General features: G+C 33.6%; 1 protein-coding gene across 1 annotated transcript; it reads right to left on the bottom strand.

The window, feature by feature from the left end:
* Positions 1-473: 473 nt before the first annotated feature.
* Positions 474-21,735, bottom strand: RpS27 (ribosomal protein S27). Its single transcript, XM_085812034.1, has 2 exons — positions 21,577-21,735; positions 474-781 (listed from the first exon to the last, which is right to left on the bottom strand). Exon 2 carries the CDS (start codon positions 756-758, stop codon positions 504-506), a length of 255 nt encoding a protein of 84 aa, XP_085668160.1. The 5' UTR covers positions 759-781; positions 21,577-21,735; the 3' UTR covers positions 474-503.
* Positions 21,736-23,568: the final 1,833 nt, after the last annotated feature.

Below are 23,568 nucleotides of genomic sequence, written 5' to 3'. Positions count from 1 at the left end.
GGAAACTACGATTTATATATAAAGCACATTCAGCAAATATTGAATTAGGACTTATTAGCCAGTTCAAGAAGATAAAACAATTTAGGCTAACCTTTAACTATTGGACTTATCTACAAGTATTAACCCCAAATGCTTAACTTGGGATGAATAAATAACAGTGATAATTTCATCCAGTTGAGAGGTTCTTTGGAGCATATATTGGATTATATTTTGCTTTCTTTACTGATGTAAATACCATTTACATGAATGGAAATTTATGAAAAGACTATAATACGCAATCATACAAAATTTAACTTCTAAAGCTGATTTATGGGTCAATATATTGAAAGATACATTAGACTAAGGTTTTGCAATATTTCAACTTAATGGATTTCAATAAAAAGTAAAGAAACAGTGCACAATATTATTTTACGCCATCTTTATTTGCAGGCATTTATAGAAAAAAAACGAAGAAAGAAAAGATGACAAAGACATTGCCATAAGTTTTTTTATTTTACATTATTTTACTGCTGCTTTTTTCTAAACGAGCAGCCTTCTGTTAATCGTGCCCTACCTCCTGTAGGTTGACATAAAACAGTAGAGCACCCAACACACAATACAACGGTTTGTGCATGGCTGAAAACTGTGGTGATCTTGTAGCACCCAGGGCATTTCACATCCATAAAAAATGAGTTAGGATGCTGTACCAATCGTTTTAGCTTACATTTCCTTCTCTCCTCTTCTGGACTGGGATGAAGCAAATCCTTCGCTAATGGCATTCTTCAAACTAAAGCCAATGTATCTGAAAATAAAAAATGCATTCTAATTACAATATAATAAATATTTTATATAATCACTTTTATCATATAATTTCAAACAAACTAATGATACCATTAATATAGTTGATATAGAATTAATTTTGATAATTTCCACTCAGTGCTACATTACAGAACATAAAAATAAGATAATATGAATAATACAGTGAATTTTTAACTGGAGCTAAAATATTGATACTATTCGGTTTTGAGGGCCGTAAAAAAATTGCAGCAAAAATGTACGCGCAAAAGCGTCAAATCTAGGAAGCGTATGTGTTGATTTAAGATTGTGTAAGTTTATATAGTTCTATATTTCTTAAGACGCCATTGACATACTAGTTTAATTTTTAAATCCTTTTTTGATATCCTATGGATTTAACAATTTGGGAATTGCCCATGACGAAAAGTCAGCAATAGAATTTTGGGTAAAGTGCAGAATCACATACTGCTTGAAGTGTTTTTAAGAATTGCACATACTCGGTATCCATGTGCACATCGACCTATTTCCAGTTAAAAAAAATCCTAGAATTGCACAAAAATGGCACTGCGCACACCCTTGACTTTATCTATGTACACATCGACCTATTTTTACTTAAAAAGTAAAAGAAAATTGACAAAAATTTAATTGTTTTTATCCTTGTAAAAAGCGACAAACAAATAAGTGAGCGATTCTGCACTTTACCTAGAATATTTTCAAAGAAAAGGCATCATTCAAAGGCAAATTCATCTGTGAAAAGGCATCATTAGAAAATTATGCTTGAACAACCAGTGAGATGAAATTATGCGTTAGCGATAAGTCGGTAGCAAAATAGCGATGCAGGCATCCATTCAGTTATGTTCAGCAATTTTTATATAAATTATAATAAAATAAAAAAGTATTATATGAAATTAACCTTTCATCTAAATTAAAACATCAATCTTAGACAGTTATTTACTATTATACTTCTTTTCTTGCAGCAATTATTTTTGGCAGCATTAGCACCAACAACAGTTCGGCGATTTTTTACGGCCCTCGAAACTGAATAGCACCAAAATATCAATCATAACATTTTACAAAAGACTGGCAATTTCACCAACACAGCTTGCAGGTATAAAAATTTTAACTCAGGCTGCTCCAAAACATATTCATGTAACACAGGGAAGAAAAAGTAAAACATAAAACATCCAAAAATATTGCTATGAATATTGTCACAAAAACAAAACTGTTCAATCATAAAACAGCCAGAAATAAGAAAAGTAGCTTTTTACAATACACATAAAACCAAAAATCTATGTTTAATGTTTTTTCAGTAAACTATATTCAAAACATGTAAACCTACTTCTTATAGCTACTTCCTTCTTAAATCAGGCACTGCATTTAGTTGTCAAAAGTGGCAATCAGTCTCCTAATATATCGTGAAAATTTTTAATTTTGCCAAAAATCTTATGCTAGGACCACTTTAATTATGAAGCAATTATAATATCCATTTTTTAAAACTGAACTAAATTTACACAAGTTTTTGCAGGTAAATTAAAACTGCACCACAGCTATCAAGGTTGGAATATGAAAAACTGGAGTTTCCGAGCAGTTTTTGCCCTGCATAATGGCACCATCTCAAAAGGACTCCAAATTGACTTAAATTCATTTTATAATGTGACCTAAGTTATTCAACTACTTATATCAGGGTTCTTAAACTGTGGGTCGCAACCCCCTGACCAGCAGAAGGGGGCGGTCGCCAAAAATTTTAGCAGTTCATATTTCTTTAACTTATTATAATTTTACAATTACCAAATATTTCTGTATTGTAAATATAATTGTGCACACAGTATTACGTGATTATTTCTTCTTAAATGCCAGTTGATAATATGGGATGGAAATTCAATGTACACATCCCACTCAAACACAGTTCACATTTTAAACCTTTCTGCTGGATCAAAATTAGCCCATGTTCTGATGAATCAACTTGCACTTCTTTTATAATCTGTACCTAAATTCACATGCAGAAAGAAGCCAACTTAAGCCTTGGAACTAGATAACCTTTGCAATAGCAAAAGTTAAATCATGGTTCGAACAGCCATAATATTCTGCTAACTTCTATTTAAATTTGCAGTTACAATCGATGACTATATAATCAATGGCTACAGATGGCAGAAATACTTTATATCTGTTACTGCTTGGGAAGACAAAATCAGGTCAAAGGGCAGTTGCATTAAATATCTTTCACACTCTGACCAGCAAGGCCATATACACTTACACACACACACCAAAAAAAAGGACACAATGAGAAGACATAAAGCAAATTGGACACAAATTGATATGCATACAGGTTTAGACAAAAAATGCTAAATTTTACATTTTGGCTGCCAAAGAATAAACGGTTGTTGCTACAGCGCATCTGATCTGCACAACTGGCAGGATGTTTAAGAGGAGAAATTCTGATTCCAAGTCATACGAGGGGTGTAAATTAAGTAATGGCAACATAGGTATAAATCAATTTTTAATGAACTTACAAGTACAATTGCATTACATTCCTTCTATGTAATCACCAGCAAAGCTTATAACTTTTTACCAAATGTCGGGAAGCCATTATAGATCAGTGGCAAGATGCTGATTGTTGATGTGAGCAACTGAGAGCCCTACTGCGTCGAGTACAGATGAAATGTCATGAAATCAGTGACCTCGGAGGGGTTCTTTCAACTTCGGAAACAGATCGAAGTCACAAGGACTTATGTCGGGTAAGTAGGGAGGGTGTTCCAGGATTTCCCACTGCCACCGTCGCAAAAGGACAGCAACATTGTTTGCGACATGGCAACAAGCATTGTCATGCAATACGATAGGGAGATTGTTGTGCAATAAACATGGACGTTTGTGCCGCATAGCCGGACACGGATGCTGCTGTAGAATTCGGCAACAGTAATCTGTGTTGACAGTTTGCCCTTCAGGTACAGCATGTGTAAGAATCACACCGTCCCTGTTGTATGCCATAATCAGCATAACCTTCAACCGACTGGGTTCCTGTCGAAATTTCTGCGGACACCGCGAACCTTGGTGATGCCATTCATTTGACTGACACTTTAATTCCGGCTCATAGGCTCGTGCCCATACACTGCAGAAATGCAGTGTATGGGCACGAGCCATGGCCACCGATTCCATGGCAACAATACACTGCAGAAATGTGTCTCCTTCATTGCGGTATCTCTTCAAGTGGGCGCCAGCCAGTGCATACTGGTCTGTCCACAGGGCTCTTGTCTAAGTGCAGACCTGTGAACATCACTTTCAATATCACCTCCTACAAGTGGCCGGACCATAAAAAGCCGGTAACGGAAGTCGTTTGGTGCGAGATCAGGACTGTATGGCGAATGGTGTAGGCACTCCCAACCAAGAGTTGCAATATGGTTTTGCATTGCCGTCGCCGAATGTGGTCTGGCATTGTCATCCAACAGCAGAACGCCAGATGTGAGAAGGCCAGGCCGCTTTTTCCGAATCGCCTCTTTCAATTTCGACAGGGTGTCACAGTAGCGCGTAGCATTGATGGTTCCAACCTCCAAAAAGTCCAGCAACAAAACTCCTTGGGCGTCCCAGAAAACTGTGAGGAGCACTTTACCTGGCAGAGGGAGTTGTCTTGAACTTCTTTCAGACAGGTGATGACGGATGTTTCCACTTCATAGATGCGGCCTTCGATTCTGGAGTGAAATGGTGGACTCACGTTTCATCCCCCGTCACAATTCGAAACAGAAAGTCATTGCCATCTTCATGGTAACGCATGAGATGTTCCAGGCTGACCCCCATGCGTTGTTCCTTGTGTTCCTTCCATAGCCGTTCAACGCTTTTTCCATTTGCAAAGCGTGAATTTTTCTTGGAGGACTTTTTGAAGCTTATCAAGCGATATGACAAATGTCTCAACGTACTCGTACGAGAATAAAATAAAGGTATGTCATATCTTTAATGTCTCATTCTATTTTTTGACTTTCATACACAACTCTGACCACAGTCGACAGGGGAATCTTATTTTTCAACTTACCTACGTAATTACAATATGAAATGAAAAAGCAACTCAAACAGTTTTGTTTCTAGGTATGCACATGTGCCAGAAAGTGCTAGTAGCAAAAATGCGACTACTGAACAGAAAGCTTTTTCTGTTCTGCAGTTTGCAAAGGCCGAATCTGTAGTTACTGTGTAATGTGTGTTCCAGATTAAGTTCAGATGTGCTCCCCCAAATGATAGTACCATCCCATAGATGGTATCATCATTCTGAAAATACCTACTGCCTTTGAAAAGGGAAAAGTACAGGATAACCAAGGTTAGTCAAGAGTGTTGAGCGAGTTGAGAGACTGACATGATTTCTACCTGTGGTCGTTCATAAAGAATCGTGAGTATGTGCCTCTACTACAAGCTGACCTACTCAACCTAAGAAACAGGATTTAGGCAGCTGTTGCAACAAATACACCACAAACACTAATCAATGTTTGGGAAGAAGTCGGCTATCGACTTGATGTGCAGGGCTGTGGAGTCGGAATCGGAGGCGGGCAGATTTTGGGATAAAAAGAGTCAAAACAGGTCAACTCAGACTCCAGTTTTAGTAGGACAGTTTGAATTTGAAATGAAATTAAAATGAATTGAAAAATTATTGCCGAGTTATTACTTTTATTTATGGACTGTATACATAAATAAATAGTTATTTTCTATTTTACTGACCTACTACATTTTGGTAAGGCGATAAAAGTTACTAGCTAGGACTTTAGCAATAATCTGAGAAGTACACAGTTCGAATCACAGATTATTTTGTCTCAAGAGAAATGAGAGATCACGAGACATGTAATGTGACATTTTCCAGAAAATTCTGATCATGATTTTAGCTAATAAGCACTTGGAAACAATTTCGCTGCTTAAGTGCAGAATTGCCCACTTATTTTTTGGCGCTTTTTACAAGAGTAAGAAGAATTGGATTTTTGTCAATTTTCTTTGACCATTTTAAGTGAAATAGGTCAATGTGTACATGGATAAAGTCAAGAGTGTATGCAATGCCATTTTTGTGCAATTGTGGGATGTTTTCTTAAGTGAAAATAGGCTGACGTGTGCATGGATACCGTGTATGTGCAATCCTCTAAAACGTGGCAAGCAGTGGGCGATTCTGCACTTTCTCCGAATTTCGCACCTAATCTTCGTCATGGTTAAGCACTTTTGTTCCATAAAAGTTCTAGCATAAACGTAATTCGGCTGGAAAAAATGTTTAGTTAAAAAAAGAAAACATGTCTTTACTTTATGAAAACAAAATGGCGTCAAAAAAAAAAAACTAGCAGGTTGCTGTAGCAGAGTTGGTCGCCAAATTACCATAATCCGAAGATTCACCAAAAGGGGTTAGGCTCACTTTGTTAAATAAATTCGTATTTAATCGATTTATTGAAACACGAAATTCATTTTAAGTTCATAAAATAGCTAAGCGCCTACGTTTCATGACGATGTGAAAATGGAGTGTGTAGATTAAAATCTCATTTTCCTTTAGCCCATTATGTCTCAAAATGACGGGATTTCGTTACAAAACAAAAAATTCTGATTTGAATTTCAAAAAATACCGCTTCAAGGTGCATTGGCCCTTGTCTAGATGCACTTATGTACCAAATTTCGTAGCCGTGGGTCTATTAGCTTACACGCAGCGCGAACGAAAGACACACACACAGACTCATTCTTTTATTATATGTAGAGATTAATAAATATAAGGGAGGAGGATGGATGTGATATTTGCCATTAGTGATTAAAGTGATTCATTTAGTTACAAATCTTGCATAAATTTAGGTAAGCAAGAACTCTCAAAATTGATGCCATTATTAGGAAGCGAGCAGGAAATGGAGCAATTATTGATCAAGCAACACAATAAGGAAGTACATATTTGATTATAAAGAGGTTTTTAGAATTGAAGAACTTTTTTAGGAGAAGTAGATAACCTTAATGTTTCACTAACAGAAAGACTGCAGAATGACCTTGCAAAACTAGGAACTCTTCTTTCTATACCGTATATAACCACAAAAAAGCTGCAATATGAAGAATTGACAGGAGATGAGAATGGGATGTTTGTTCTTTCTGAAATGGAGAGTTTATTGCAGAAGGAATCGGAAGCACTTCCACAAAGAATCCGGTAAATGTAAACGTCACCAAAAATGGCGATAAAAGTTCAAAGCTGGTAACCCAGCGAATTGGTTTGTCGGAGGTAGCAACTTGGTTCACTCTTAGAGAATATTTCTCGTCTGTTCAGGGCTTCGTTTTCCCGCTGGCTAGCGGTACGTCACTACCGAGTGAGGTGGTGAATATAACACAGCTTTTTAGAATAGTATGGCTGTGTTCTTACATAATTTTTAAGTCTTTAACCCCTTAAGCAGTTTGCCCGTACGGTGTACGTGCTACCCGAAATTGGCCTCAACCGGTTTGCCCGTACGGCGGACGGGCATAGATATTTTCTCCTTTTCTGGTTTGCCCGTATTTTTCAACATTGTAAAGATACTGTTTAGTACTAATATTTTTCGACAGATGGCGTGACTTGTCCATGTAACTGAAATGCTTTTCATCCGGGTTTTTCTTTGTAGCGGGAAAGGGGGGGATTTTTCTTTGAAATTTTTGTTCTACTGTATTCAACGCTTGTGGATTTAAAACCTTATCTTTTCTTATGGAAGTTATGGATGGAATAAACGATGAAAATACTTTCTTGTTAGATGATGAACTACATTCTGATACAGATACAGATATTTCATCTAATTATTTGGATTATTCCTCAGATGAATCATGCAGTGAGTTCGGCTCTGATGAAGATTTGTGTTCTGCAAGGATTTTTACCGAGGTTGATGTAAAAAATCCACCTGTTCCGTGTCCTCGAATTAAATTTACTGGTATTCCTTCTGTGCACGCACAATTTGACGACACTTCTGATGTTTTAGAATTTTATGAAACATTCATTGATTCTTCACTCATGAATAAAATTGTGGAAGAGACAAATAAATATGCTAAACAGTGCATCCAATCGAGTGTTGCAAAACAATTCTCAAAGAGTAAATTTTGGGAAGAGACAACTGTGAACGAGTTGCATGTATTTTTCGCTCTGAATATACTTCAAGGAATTGTAAAGAAACCTGGAATTGATCATTATTAGAGCAAAAGATATTCGACTAATACACCTTTTTTCTCTAACATAATGTCTAATCGTCGATTCTGTCTTTTGCAACGTTACTTGCATTTTTCTGATAATGCAGCATTTGACAAAGAAAATCACGAATGCCCAAAATTAGTTAAAGTTTGGCCAGTTGTAAAACATCTCAATAAGATATTTAGTGAAACGGTAACACCAGAGCGAGATGTAACAATAGATGAGAGCCTTATGCTATTCAAAGGACGACTAGGATGGAAACAATTTATTCCACTCAAAAGAGCTAGATTTGGAGTAAAATGTTTTATGTTGTGCGAATCCAATTCTGGTTATGTCTGGTCAATAATAATATATACAGGTAAAGACACAATTCTGAAACCTGAATATTCTAAACTTTGCTTTTCACCACAAATTGTCCTGACAATGATGAAGCCTTTGCTTCATAAAGGATACTATCTTACAAAAGACAATTATTATTCTTCGCCAGAATTAGCAAACAAACTAGTTTCATGTCGAACGGACACATACGGCACACTAAACCTCAAGAGAAAAGAAGTCCCAAAAGAAATGCAGAAAAGAAAATTGAAAAAAGGAGAGATTATAGGTTTTCAGAGAGGAAAAGTTACTGTGATGAAGTAGATGGATAAAAAAAAGTTTCATTACTTTCCACAATTCACAATACTGAAATGGAACAAATTCAAGTCCGCTCTGATATGAAAGAAAAACCGAAAATTGTTATGGACTATAATACTATGGGAGGAGTAGACCGCATGGACCAAAATTTGAAGTTTTGAAATTATCAAGAAGAGGGGTAAAAAATGTTACAGAAAGATTTTTTTCCACATTTTTGATATTGCTGTATGGAACTCATATGTTGTCTACCGTAAAAATGGAGGAAAACGTACGCAACTGGAATTTAGACTTGATCTCGTTGACCGTATAATTGAAACATATCATTTGGGACAAAATTTCCGACATGGACGACCAGGTTCGGAGCCTAATCCTCTAAGATTGACAGAGAGACATTTTTTGGAAATAATTGCTCCCACAGATAAGAAAATGAGACCTGCAAAACAATGCGCAGTGTGCTGTTCTAAAAGAAATGAGAATGGAAAAAGAATACAAAAAGAAACAAGGTATTTCTGCCCTGATTGCGACGTAGGACTCTGCATTACACCATGCTTCAAATTATACCACACACAAAAAGACTTCTGAACTGTTTGGAAAAATATAAACTTCAAAATTCAAAGTAAGTATGAGAGAAATTTTTATAGAAATTGTAAACCATTCTTCACTGCATGCAAAATGTACTTGAAAAAAGCAAACATTTAGGGATTTTTGTTTTCCAAAATTGTAAAATAAAAAATGTTGTAAAACCATTAAAAGTGAAAAAAAACATTAAAAACTCTTATTATTCTTATTCTATTAAGTACATAGACTCCAACCTTCAGCAAACCTTGTCAGTAGTCAACGCGCGAACGACATTTTTACAACTTTGAAAATGTGCGCGTAGCGTATGTTGTAATTAACCATTCATTAATTTTAAATTAATAATTAATTGTAATCAATTTTATTACATTTAAAACTGAATAATTAAAAATATACCTTGTAAATTATATGCACATTTAATTAGAAATTTTCTTTTAACTCCTCAAGCATTCACTAATAAAAAGTACTTCAAATCACTACTAATCATAGAAAAAATCAGAAGCTATAAATCATATCTTTATTCTGGATATGATTTCTACAGGGAAATAAAATTTAAATAACCAAGAATGATACATATAAGTATTAAACAAAATACGCATAATTTATGAATGCAAAAATTTATATGTAGCATGCTTAGCAAGCTTAAGTTCTGATTTTGAGAATGTTTTTTTATAACACAGTTCTTCATTTGCCTGCATATTTATTTTTTCAATCAAAACTGCTTCAAGAGTTTTAAGACCTAAATTTCGTCGAAATTCCGTCTGATTTTTTTTAACAATAGAAAAAATTCTTTCGCAAGCTGCATTTGAATGAGGTATTATTAAGACAGCAAGCATTACAGAAGGCAATACTTTGTATTTAATACACCCATTCATATTTTTTAATTTGGCAATTTCTCCCCATGCTATATCAATACGCAAATCTACAATTTCTTTCAAATCTACTTGATACATGGAAAATTCAATTTCTACTTGATTAAGACATTTTTCATCAATAATGGATGGAAAAGTATTCATCAAGTAAAGAACAGATGAAAATGAGACTTCAGTTCTCAAGTTGATGTCAGCAACTTCAGCATGTTTTAGAAATGGATCACTCAGTGGAAATTTATCAATTATATATGAACATGCAGTTACAAAAAAAGCTCGCACAGAATTGAAAAATGATTTCACTTCACTTTCATTCAACTTGGCATTTTTTAAATATAGTCTTGTTTCCGCACCAATCACTAAATTTTCATTTTCTTTTTGTTTACTATACTTCTGAAATGGAATAGACATTAGAGTAACATCTTCATTTTCTTTAGAAATTACTGATGGTTTTACGAATCTAACAAATAAATTCATTAAAAGTTCAAAAAGTTCTCTTCTCAATTTATGTATATAAGGAGCTTGTTGTTGCAAATTAATATTTACTGTTATAAACAAAGGCAAAGTATTTTTCAAAAATAACAAGTACAATTTGGTGGTCGGTGACTGTAAAATTTTTTTAATGTTTTGCAATCTCTTTCCTTCATTCTCACTGTTATCTGGTTTATCTCCAAAAAAATTTATCACAGCATCCCACTGTTCCAAAATCCTTGTTATAGATTCTAAAAGAGACAACCATCTCGTACTGCAATATTTCAAAATTTTATGAGATTTTGCATTCTGTCCCAAAATTTGTTGAGCAACTTTGAAGCTATGCTTCCATTTTGAACTTTTCTCCAAGTAAAAATATATATCTATTATCAACATTTCAATTTCTGAGCCAATTAATTTTTTAGTAGCTTTTTTTGCAGCTATATGCAAGAGGTGGCACGGACAACCTCGGGTGATTATACTTGGTTGATGCATTTTGATAAATGATGCTACACCTTTAAACTTTCCAATCATATTACTAGCATTATCTGAAGAAAATGATAAGCAATTTTTCCATTCTAAACCTTTGTTTTTAAAGTTTTCATTTATACAATTAAAAATACCTTCTCCTGTATTATTCGTGCATTCTAAAATAGAAATCAATGAAGTAATTATTACTCCCTTTTCTTTACTGTAGTATGTTATAACCAATGGGTACAGTTTGTTATCATTGTTATCATTACTTCCATCAGTACTTAGAGAAAATGATGTACTGCACACTGATTTTATAATATCAGCAACAGTATTTTCTGCAAGCGTTTTCACAATAGCAGCAGTTTTGGTATGACCGCAGCTAAATTTTTTTGCTATGGCAGAATCCGGAAACATTGCTTTGAAAAGCTCTTTGGAATGATCCGAAACAGAAAGCGGTAGATTATGTTCAATTAAAAAACGAACAAAATAGCATTCGGCTTTTATACGATCTGTTTCATCATCTTTTATTAAGAAATTTGTTATTTCTTTAGATTTTACGGTGCCAAGTTCTATATGCTTTTGAGAAAACACATGCCGTTTACAGTCATCTTTTCCGCCATGAGCAACTGAGAAGTCTTTGTTGCATACACTGCAGTGTGCGTGATTCACAGAAATTTCGGACGCTTTAATGCATGGAAATTCTGAAGAATATGAATCTTTAAACTTCTGCTTTGATAATTTTGGCTTCTTCGTTCGAGGCAGCATTATGATTAAAAATCTTTCACCTGATTCACAGTTCACAAGACACACGCTAAAGCTCTCGCCGTAAACTACACAATGCAGCCGAATGCAGCCTAAACACGCATCAGCAAGGAACCTGGGAGACAGACAATTGGGTGGAACTATTGATAAGTCATTAACGGTTGGAGTTACTGATCTACGATTGGCTAATTCTTCAAAACTAGGAACGCACTCAACACGTGATATATGATAAAACGAGTATTCAGCGAATCATCGGATGAATTAGTTGGTTCCGTTTTGCGTACTGGTTCTCCTGCTCTTGTTTCTGTAAAATCCGTAGTTTTTTCCATACTTTTTGTAGCTCGTAGTTTTTCATGAATTTCCGTAGAAACTACGGAGAATCCGTAGTAGTTGGAGTCTATGTAAGTATGGTACTTAATTATATGCAATAAAAAATATGCTTTTTTGGGAGCAATTCTGGTAAAAAAATTGACCGCTTAAAGGGTTAAACATGCAGAACCACAGGGCTCTAAAATATTACATGCCTGCCAACCTCTAAAGATAAAAATTCAGAAGATTTCTCCAAAATTCAGAAGAACACGAAGAATTAATATCATGCTTTGATATTAAAAAAATAACAAGTTATACAAATAAAAAAAAGAAAATGGTACTTACATTAGTAAATCTCAATTAAGTAGTAACTAAAAAATTTATTAGGAAACATAAAATAAGAACTTAATGTTACACAAAAAAATTATTGCAATGAATTTAGAGTGCATTTTTTGGCTTTAGCCAAAAATTCTTTGGAAAATTTCCCGTCACAACAATTAGTTTCCTTATAACATTTAGCAATTAAAATGTTTTCTAGAGTTTTTAGTGATATTGAAGAACAAAACAGTTTTGTTTTTCTTCACAACACTGAAGACTCTCTCGCACTCAGCATTACTGTGTGGAATTACGAGAATAGCACATAAAACTCTTGCTAGTCTATTATATTTTGGTGTTCCATCAGCTCTTTTTATTCTTTCTAAGGTACCAACGACATCAAGTCTATCTTGAACTGGCAAAGTCTTCAAACTGTGCAGCAGAAAATTGGTTCTGTAGTTCATCTAAAGCATCATTATGGCATTCATTTTCTTTAATTCTTAACAAAAATGGAAATTTATCAATCAAAAAACGAATCTTTTCAAAAGATGAATTTTCAATTTGTTTCAAATTTGCCACTTCAGCATTTAAAAGAACTTTATTTTGCAAAGGAAACTTCCTTACAATGTAATCACAGGCTGGGGAAAAGTACTTTCTAACACATTGAAAAAATTCTTTTTTCTCATGATCTTTCAAAGAATTTACAAGTTCCCTGGTTTGATTTCCAATTATAAGATCATTGTCATCCTTTTGATTTGCCAAACTATAATAGGCAACACAAATCAACACACTGTTTTTCACAACGGACGGTTTTACAAACTTAGTATAAAGTTCTTTCAAAAGATCATTAAGAATTTGGATAAGCAGGGGAGATTTTGGCGAAGCTGATTGTAGAAGGGTATTTACACTTTCAAAAATCTTAATGATACTTAACACAAAACTACAATATGCTTTGTTCAAATCCGAAGAAAGAAGATAGAAAATCCTTTCCTCCCGGCTAATAAAAGACTGTTTCTTCTTCCCTTCAACTTCTTTAACAAAGTTGACCTTTGAGGAGTCTTCTAAGCATTTTCTTTTTAAAGGGTTTGATTTTGAAAGTTGGTTTTCAGAATCTTATATGCCGACAAATTTGATGGGATCTGTGATTTCGTTTTGGTCTCTTCGTGGAAATATTTTAGCAATGCATCTCACTGTTCAATAAACCTTCCTAGCGCTCTGCCTAAGGATAACCATCTCATGCATACGTGTTTCAGAATTTTTCTCGTTTCACCAGAGCACAGTTCTTGGAAATTCTTTAGGTTTTCTTTTCTTTTTTACACTTTTTTCCAGATAGAAAAACACATGAATCAGAAGCTGGTCAATATTTATTGGTAAAGCAGCTGCAGCTTTTTCTGCTGCCAAATTAATTAAGGGGCATGGGCATCCAATAACAATTAATTCATTTTGTTCTTTTTTGAGGAAAGAGGCTACACCCTTTTTGTCACCCCCCATGACATGAACATTATTTGCGCCAAATGAAATGCAGTTTGATATTGGGATGTTAAGTTGTTTCAACTCACTAATTACCAAGGAGGCAATATTTTCACCCGTAGCATTTCCATTTAACAATGGAAGACGCAAAAAATGAGTTTTCATTTCATTAGAAACATCACAGAAATATGTGACAACGATGGGGTAAAGCTTCCAATCGCTGTCGTTGCTGCCATCGATTGACAGCGAAAATGCTGAATTCTGGAGTGCAGCTATTGTTTTACTTTGTGCATGGCAAGCAATTTCGTTCACAATAGAAGATGTTTTCGTGCGAGCACAAGCATATTTCCGAGCAATCTCGGAGTCGAGAAACATCCGTCTGAAAATTTGACTGGCATGATTGGCAGCGCTTAGCGGCACGTTGTGTTCGATGAGGAATGCAGTAAACAAACACTCTGCCAAAATGACATCGGCATCCGAATTCGTAGCCGAATTTGAAAAAAAAATCATCCACTTTCTTTGACGTTGTCGAAGCCGAAGCATTAACTTCATTTTTAGACTTAATATGCTTCACAATGTCGCTTCTTCCACCATGACTTATTATGAAGTCATACACGCACACGTTGCAAAATGCATAGTTATTTCCTTTGAAGGATTCTTTAATTGTTGGAAATTCGGCTTTGTAGGCAGGCCGAAAATATTGAGAATATGGTTTTTTTTAACTCATTTCGTAACAACAACGTATTAAGAAAATTCGTAGCATGTGCAAACAAACAAAGAAACAAACAAAACAAAAAAAAAAAGAACGCGACAAACCACACTCGCTGAGTCCGAGCTGAGTAATTCCTTTGCTGCTGAAGCGAATGCAGAAAAAATAATCTGGCGCCCACAAAGAAAAGAGTGGGAGAAACAAGTTCAGCGCATTGGATTGGCTGGTTAAGCGGCAAGTTGGGAGAAACCGCAAGTTACTGGATTCGAAGTAGTCGGTAAAACACGATGCAATTGGCGAAAATCGCTGAATTGGCGAAAAATTCTAAAATTTCAACAAAAATCACTAAAAACACTTGAAAAAGGAAAAAAATCGTAAAAAATGGATTATGATCGTAAAATCGTAAAGACAAACGCATTTTCGTAAAAATTACGAAAAATTCGTAAAAGTTGGCAGGTATGATATGATTAACATGGGCTGCAATAATATACGTTTTAAATAATTATTTTTTTTTATTTTTATTACTGTTATTTTTACCTAAAATAATAAGAATTAAATCAGTTTTCGTGCTTAAAAATTTGATATATTTCTTAATGCATTTTTAAAAATTACTTTTCAGAGGATACAACAGATGATTAGAATAAAAAAAAAATTATTATTGGTTCTCTGATATGACAAAATACTTTTATGTATTCCCAGGGTCATCAAATTTAGTAAACCACAGCTTTGAGTAATTAATCAAAGTTTGAATGAATCTTGAAAGATAACAAGATGCATAATGTTTATTCTAGTTTTATTTACAATGCTACTTTAAAGGATTTGAATATTATTGAAGATACTTGGCATTATCAAATTTATTATGAAAAAGACAATTGTTTCAAAATAAAATATTTTAAGCTATCACCAAGTAAATTCAAAAAACAACTTTGAAAATTTACTTGTGTAAAATGAATGTTTTAAATGTATTATTTAGTAATGAATCCATTAATCTGTTAAATGTACAGTAGCACTAATTATTAAACATAATTTTGAGAATATCGACAAGCAAAGCACTTATGAAAAAGACCCTTTTTACTAAAAATATTAGTATTCTGTATGAATGACAGAGAATATATGTAATGAATACCATGGCCAAATACCTATATAAAGAAAAAGAAACAAACAAAAAAAAGTAGTATTTCCTACCTCGAAACTTGCGAAAGTAATCCTGCTATGCAACACATAGTTAATTTCTGATTACGTGATATTGCAAGCATTTTCTTCAGATTTTTCCTACAACTGATATTGAATACTGGTAGTTTGATCTGGTTTTCATATCATGGTTTAAGGGCTGGTTGCATGGTTGATTTTTCTAGTTTTACTCATATGTAATGCAAATACAAAGCAGTTTCCCTTAGAAAGTTGCTCAAGACGGCATTTTTCTTCAGGTCCATAGCCGGTATTCTTTGCCATATTCAAATAACCTTATCTTTTCTTCAGATTCTACATTGACATGATGTATCTGTTGTAAGCAAGACAAGGATCATTCCGCCTCTATCCATGCAACAGGAGTGTATTTAAAACATGTCAGAATCATGGAATTCATAACAAAATCGACCATGTTTTAATCTTTATAAATTTTCTCGATTTTCTTACATCATGGGTTTCACTAACAAGATATTCATACTTTTGTTTAAGTTCACAAGCAGTTGAGCAATACAATTGCTGAATACTGGTAGTTTGACCCAAGTTTGAATCTTCAGTATTCAGTTATCTTGGGCCATCACACTGTCAAGCCCTCTAAAATTCTGCTTGGCATAATAACAATCTCACTTGACCATGTTACCCACTTTGTCAAAACTAATATATCAGCTGCAGTCTCTCCAGACACTCACTATAACATAGATTTAAAAATATCTTTCTTAGAATAAAAATAGGTTTGTCAACGTCTGGCAACAATTCATGAACTTTTCACGCAAAGCATTTACAACTCATTTCAGATACATTTTGAGAAGTGTTTCATCTGCCTTTTTCATACGTATGGCTGCATCATTCAGAAGAAAATTATGTTGTCATGTTTAATTTCATCAGGGTTTTTCCCACATATGTTAATAGGAGAAATAATTTCAATGATATCCTGGAACTGGAATTATCCTAGGGTACACATTAATTTGTCAACAGCATTGGTTATTTCATAAATGGAAATGAGAATATTGCTTTTTCATATTCTAAATTGCACTAATGTATATAGCATTGAATTAGGTCCATTTTAAGATAAATCTGCAGAACATCATTTCTTATAAGTTTCCAAACATCTTTTCAGAGTTGGACTCTCTTACAAGATTCAGATAATGAAGATATTGTAATATTTTGTTATTTAACAAATAAATATATATTTATTATTGAAGTGGCAATGCCATATTTGTATGATGTAGCCATTGCTCAGCAACGTAAGAAATTGTTTCAAATGAGAATTCTGAAGTTTTACCAGCTAGTAGTTGTACGAAAATTTTACCACTAAAGAATTGTATTCAAATTATCTATCTCCCTAAACTAAAAATAAAACTTATGTTTAATTAAGATCATCTGTTATTTTGTCAATTACTGCAAAATATTTAGTGATCATCAGTCTGAAAGAGTGCGACTCTACAGAAGACATTCCTTGTGATCAAACTGACTATTTTGTAGGAAAAGATAAAACAACAAAATGGAAGAAAGAACACTTTTGAATTCAAAGATTCCCATAATATCATAAAAAAATTGCCTGGCAATACACATATATCTAAAGACGTGACTTCACCCATCAATGCATGGAAGCTAATATTGATGACATAACGATTGAAATGATTGTGAGATGCTCTATTATTTATGTAAAAAATATTTCGGGAAATTTTAAGAGACGCAAAACCTATGGAGAAAGAAGAGTTTCTTGCTTTTTTAGGACTCGTACATAGGTGGATTGCACAAATCCTCCCGTGTAAATGCTAGAGATTTATGGGCGACTGATGGAACAAGATTGGATATTTTTCATAAAACAAATGAACTATATATTTTCTTTTCATTCTTCGTGCCTTACGATTCGATAATGTCGGAACACGGGATGACAGAAGAAAGAGTGATAAATTAGCTCCAATAAGAGATTTGTTTGAAAATTTTGTCGAGAATTGTCAGAAACTATATCATATAGGGGAATACATGACTTTGGATGAAAAGCTAGAACCTTTTCGAGGACGATGCTCCTTTTGGCAGTATATGCCTAAGAAACCTGCAAGATATGGTATAAAGATATTTACTGTGGTTGATTTTAGAACCTTCTTTACTTTGAACATGGGAAAAATATGCAAGGATAAGATTATCCCACCTGAATTTGTGTCGAATAAGAATAGAGAACAGCATTCAACTCTCTTGGGGTTTCAAAAGGACATAATGCTACTTTCTTACATGGCTGAAAAGAAAAAATGTGTTAACCTTTTGTCAACTATGCACAATGATGACCATATTGATGAAAGCATGGGAGATTTGAAAAAATCTGAAGAAATTACATTTTATAACATGACAAAAGGAACAGTTGATATAGTCGACAAAATGGGTGGCCCTTACTCTGTGACCAGATTATCAAACTGATGGGCATATTATTTGTGCTGTTAAATATTGCCAGCATAAAAATCAAGGATCTTGCTTTTTTTCCACTAAAACTCCACCAAAGAAGTTCAGGAATAGGAGGCACTTCTGATTTGGCTTTTGCACTTTTAGATCCTCATTTGAAATCATAACAGTAACAGTAGGAATACAACGAAGATTCTCTTGAAGATTCGCAAACACAAAAAAGAAAATTAGGTACTATTCGGTTTCGAGGGCCGTAAAAAAATCGCCAAACTATTGTTGATGCCAATGCTGCCAAAAATAATTGCGGAAACCCTAATAATTGCGGCAAGAAAAGAAGTATAATAGTCGATAACTATTTAAGATTGATGTTTTAATTTAGATGAAAGGTTAATTTCATATAATACTTTTTTAATATTATAATTTATATGAAAAATACTAAACATGACTGAATGGAAGCATAAGAGTAAATAACTATTTCAGATCATTATTATAATTTATATAAAAATTGCTAAACATAACTGAATGGATGCATGCATCGCTATTTCGCTATCGACTTATCGCTACAGCATAATTTCAACTCGTTGGTTATTCAAACGTAATTTTCTATAATGAATGATGCCTTTTCTTTGAAAATGTTCTCGGTAAAGTGCAGAATCACTCACTTCTTTGTTTGCCGCTTTGTACAAAGGTAAAAACAACTGGATTTTTGTCAATTTTTTTTTACTTTTTAAGTGAAAATAGGTCGATGTGTACATAGATAAAGCCAAGAGTGTGCGCAGTGCCATTTTTGTGCAATTCTGGGATTTTTTTTAAAGTGAAAATAGGTCAATGTACACAAGGATACCGAGTATGTGCAATTCTTAAAAACACATCAAACAATGGGGGATTCTGCACTTTACCCAAAATTCTATTGCCGACTTTTCGTCATGGGCAATTCCCAAATTGTTAAATCCATAGGATATTAAAAAAGGATTTAAAAATTAAACTAGTATTTCAATGGCATCTTAAGAAATATAGAACTATATAAACTTACGCAATCTGAAATCAGCGTGTACGCTAGATTTGACGCTCTGTTGAATGGGCGCGTATGCTAGATTTGGCGCTTTTGCGCATACATTTTCGCTGCAAATTTTTACGGTCCTAAAAACAGAATAGTACCGAAAATTATGTTACCGGAGATGTTATATGTGCTCAAGAAAAAAAGACAAAAAATCAAAAATTGTATGTGTGAAGTGTAAAAAAAAAATATATCAAGAACACTGTGAAATAGAAGCTTCATGTATAAACTACAAAATATCTAATTTTTCTTGAGCCTAATTGAGTGGAAAATTAATTATATAACTCATTGTCCATGTAATAATTCTGAATAATTTGGATGATAATTGCATTCAAAAATTTAAAAAAAAAAAAATTTCTCATAGAAATCAACGATTCCTAGTCATCTGAAGAAAATGTAAGTACTTTTATTTGTTATTAATTTTCAAATTAACATTATTTTATTTATTTTATATAATAAATGTTGCATTTAATACAGAATGCATTATTTTACTGAATTGTAATATGTTTCATTTGTATGTCATTTAATTGCGACGAACGTTCTTGTGTTAAATAATAATACATCGCACGTTCTTCCGGGTTAACTATACACCGCTAAATGTAATTATCAACCTATTTATTTTACTTCTATATGCTAAATATCTTATAACTTGACTTGCACACCGCTAAAATCACGGCTTCCATATGATAAATATCTTGCAACTTAAATATACCAAAGAATATCTAACAATACATATTCTTTGACTATACACTAATAAAATCATGGCCAATTAGCCGTTGATGAGTTTGGCAAATAAATACGCATCGGCGCCAGCGGATCCTTTGCGGAAGAAAACCCAAGGAATCATTTCTTTAATGAAGAAAAGAGAAACTAGTTTGCTAGACAATGAGATCTTGCTGGGTTCATCCTTTTCCATTGATGAGAGGGCTGTTATAATTAGCATATCAGAATTCATGTCAACTTTATGTGAATTGTCTGCTAATTACCAAGATAAATCTTTACAAAAATTCTTAAGCATAAAAGTGTTCTTACTTATATTCAGCATAAAAGTGTCTTTACAAAGACTAGTTCTAAAACAGAAGCTTATCTTGAGATTTATATGCTATAGCCAAAATACGCCAAACAGCATTTCCAAGAGATAAGAGTCCCAAAATAAACCTTACCTACACAGTAATGTTTCAAAATATAACTGCCTATACATATGAACAGTTGCTTTTTTCAAGTTAAACTGATTTGGGCACTGTTGTGCAACATCCCAATAAGTAAAATTAGAAACAGTTTCTAAACCTAATGTGACTCATATTAGTACCATGATAGATTTATTCCTGTATTTTTAAATTTTGCATAATTTCTGCAACTATCAGCGATTACAATTATTAAGTGAAACAGTATTTTTTAAAGAAAAATGACATTTGCACAATGTTCCCTCTTTGAAGCTCATAAATAATTTGCTCCTTGCATAGAACAATGCAAACAGTTGAAATGCATACAGGGTCTCATTTAAACATATTGACAAGCTAAAATTTTAATGAAACCATAAACTGATACACAACATATGAAATTTCTCATTACCTTCAAAATGAAATTCAGTTACAACAAAAAGTTTTAAGACTTTGATGCTTAAATTAAAAGCCCCCCCAAAAAAACCTTTTACAACTTTATATGCTTAAAAATACATTAGATTGCAGTCTGATAAAACCTGCCCCTAAAAATCATTAAATATTTAGTCCCAAACTGACAGCTAACAAGAATCAGACCCTACTGCAGGCAGTATCTTCATACTACACAGTTTCACATAATGTTCATGAAATATATTAAAAGGAACCAAGATTTTTAAAATTTCAGAATGCATATCATCAGATAATTAAACCTGCACTTTACCTAATCAAAAATACAAAACAAAATCTAAATCATAAAAATGTAATAGAATTGTAATACATCAGATACAGTCAAAACGAACAGGAAATTATTTAAATCACCTTTCATAACAAAAAACTTTTCAACGTTTCGTTGTTTGAAATATTTCGCAATGGTAAAAAAACAGTTTCACTGCGAATTTACTCTCTTTTGTGTAAATCATTTCCAACTCTTTCAAATCGCATATAACAATAACATTTAATTGGTAAGACGAAAGAAATGGCTATTACAGAAACAGATTGCATGCACGCACATGCTTAGGCCTAACAATGAAACTCAATTATCATTCAACATTATTACAAGTTTTCTAGATAAAATTTTCAGTTTACATATATAACGATATCTATATACAAATCTTTAGATATAATATTTATGGTTCTAAATGAAACAACAACCACCTTTTAATGAAAGCAATCGCATATCACACGATACTACGATCAATTATAATAAAAACATTTCATCATAAATCAATATTGAAATACAAAACACGTATAGTCTATAATTTAACATATTCATTACTTACCCAAAAAAGTAATGTACCCAAATTTTTAATTATAATAAAACTTCAATTCGGCAAGTTTGATGCCACGTGAAAGCGCCGTTCAAAGAAATAGGAATTTCGCAGATGTAATCGATGTTGCCATTCGAGATAAAACGCCAAGGTATTTTGTTGTAAAGGCCCGAAGCGCTCTTCATCAAAGAGGTTGACCTAATTGTAAATATACTTAATTCTGAAAAAAATCTGGTCTATGTGAATCACTCCCAACACTTTTATACGCACAAAAAAAAAAATCTTAAATGTTTTAGATTTTAAATTACGTCCAAAGGGGCGTTTTTTAACATTTTGTGTGTTACCTTTTTATTAAATATCATGTTCCTCGCACTTAAACCATAAGATCCAGTGCAACAGCAATATCGCAAAATAGTTTTAAAACGAGCATATCTTTAGAATTTCCGATAGAGACTCACGCGTGAAATCCTTGAGTTTGTTAATCAAAAATTCGTCAAAGTTTTAAAAAATAGGAAATCGATCATAAAACAAATTTCAAATTTGGTCTTCCACATGCTCATATTCGTTGGAGGATTACGTTATTCAAAATTCGATGACTCTATGTACCTTTGTTTTATCACAATACGAGAAATATACATACATTTATGCAGATTTTTCATTATTTAATTTCTTCAAATATAATGCAGGACTCTAACATTTTGTGGCAACAGTTTGAAAAGTGAACCGACATTTATGAGTCCGACGCAAAATGCCAAAACGAAACTAATAGTCCTTCGGGATTCAAATCCCTTTGGACTAAAAAAAAACAGGGTCCAGATCTCATTTCCAACAGAAGTGTGATTGATGGCAGGTGTTCTGTCTACAAGATATAAATATTTTATACTTATATTTTTAAGAAGATATGGTTCTCAATAAAAGTAGATTTGAATATTATTTCGTATGCCGTTGTGTGTTATCCGCTTTGGCGGTAATTCCAAGATTAATATTATGTACACGTGGAACAGCCTTGGTTGCGCCAACTTGGCTCCTTTAACTTGGCTCCTTTTCAATAGCAGAATATTTCCCAAAGCTCAAATGATTGAAAATGCAGAAACAAACGAAAAAACGCAATACGGAAGACTTGATCTGTTGTCTATAAATAAATACGAATTACCAATTTAGGGACGAATTCAAGTGCGACGCTTTGCTAATCGCAGTTTCTTCATCGCAGTAGGGCGTTCCTAACAGAGCCTAACAAAGCGAATTCAGATGCGACGCTTTTGCCCTCTCTCAACCGATGACGTCAAAATAGCAGTTGGAAACCAGCTATCTCTCCAGCTAGGAGAGCATAACCGATGAACAGAAGCTGTTATCCAATGAAATTGTGTATCCCTGTAAACAAACTCACGTTGTTCGATAAGCGAAGAGAACTTGAACATTAGCGTCTCGTTTTCGGTTAAAATCATGCAAAGATCAAGTAATTTCTCTATGCGAGAATTGGAAGTTCTTGTAAATTCTCTTGAGAGTTACAAAGAACTTGTTAGTGGAGAATTAGGAAAATCATACGCTAATTTAAATGAACAAAAAGAAGCATGGAGTGAAATTGCGGAGATTCTGAACTCTGTTGGGTTAGGAGTCAAAAGGACCGGACAATAAGTAAAAAACAGGTGGATTGATTTGAAAAGCCGCACAAAAAAGAAGGCAGCGAAAATAAAAAATAATCATTTCGGTACAGGAGGAGGGCCAAGTACGAATATGAAACTTTCATATGTTGAAGAAAAAGTCCTTGCCCTGATAGGGAAGACTTGCGTTGAAGGCATCACCTCATTAGAATTTGATACTAGTGCACAATATATAATAAATGTAAGCATCTTTTGAATTTTATAATGTGTTAATTTCAGATATATAAATAAGATTTTTTTCATGTGTTTGATGTTCAAGATATTACTGATATTCCGGGTGTTTTAAATCTTATTAATGTCATTAATAAATGTGAAAAGCGAGTATGATATTTATAAATAACTG

Source organism: Stegodyphus dumicola, chromosome 2, assembly GCF_044657685.1.
Source record: "Stegodyphus dumicola isolate Sdum_Otavi_A_Nest chromosome 2, ASM4465768v1".
Classification (NCBI taxonomy): Eukaryota; Metazoa; Arthropoda; class Arachnida; order Araneae; family Eresidae; genus Stegodyphus; species Stegodyphus dumicola.
The sequence above is the reverse complement of the archived record's forward strand: the minus strand, read 5'-3'. Positions and strand labels throughout refer to the sequence as shown.

What these genes read in the sequence shown, in the direction of transcription:
- RpS27 (XM_085812034.1), bottom strand. Translation starts at nt 758, where the DNA reads ATGCCATTAGCGAAGGATTTGCTTCATCCCAGTCCAGAAGAGGAGAGA.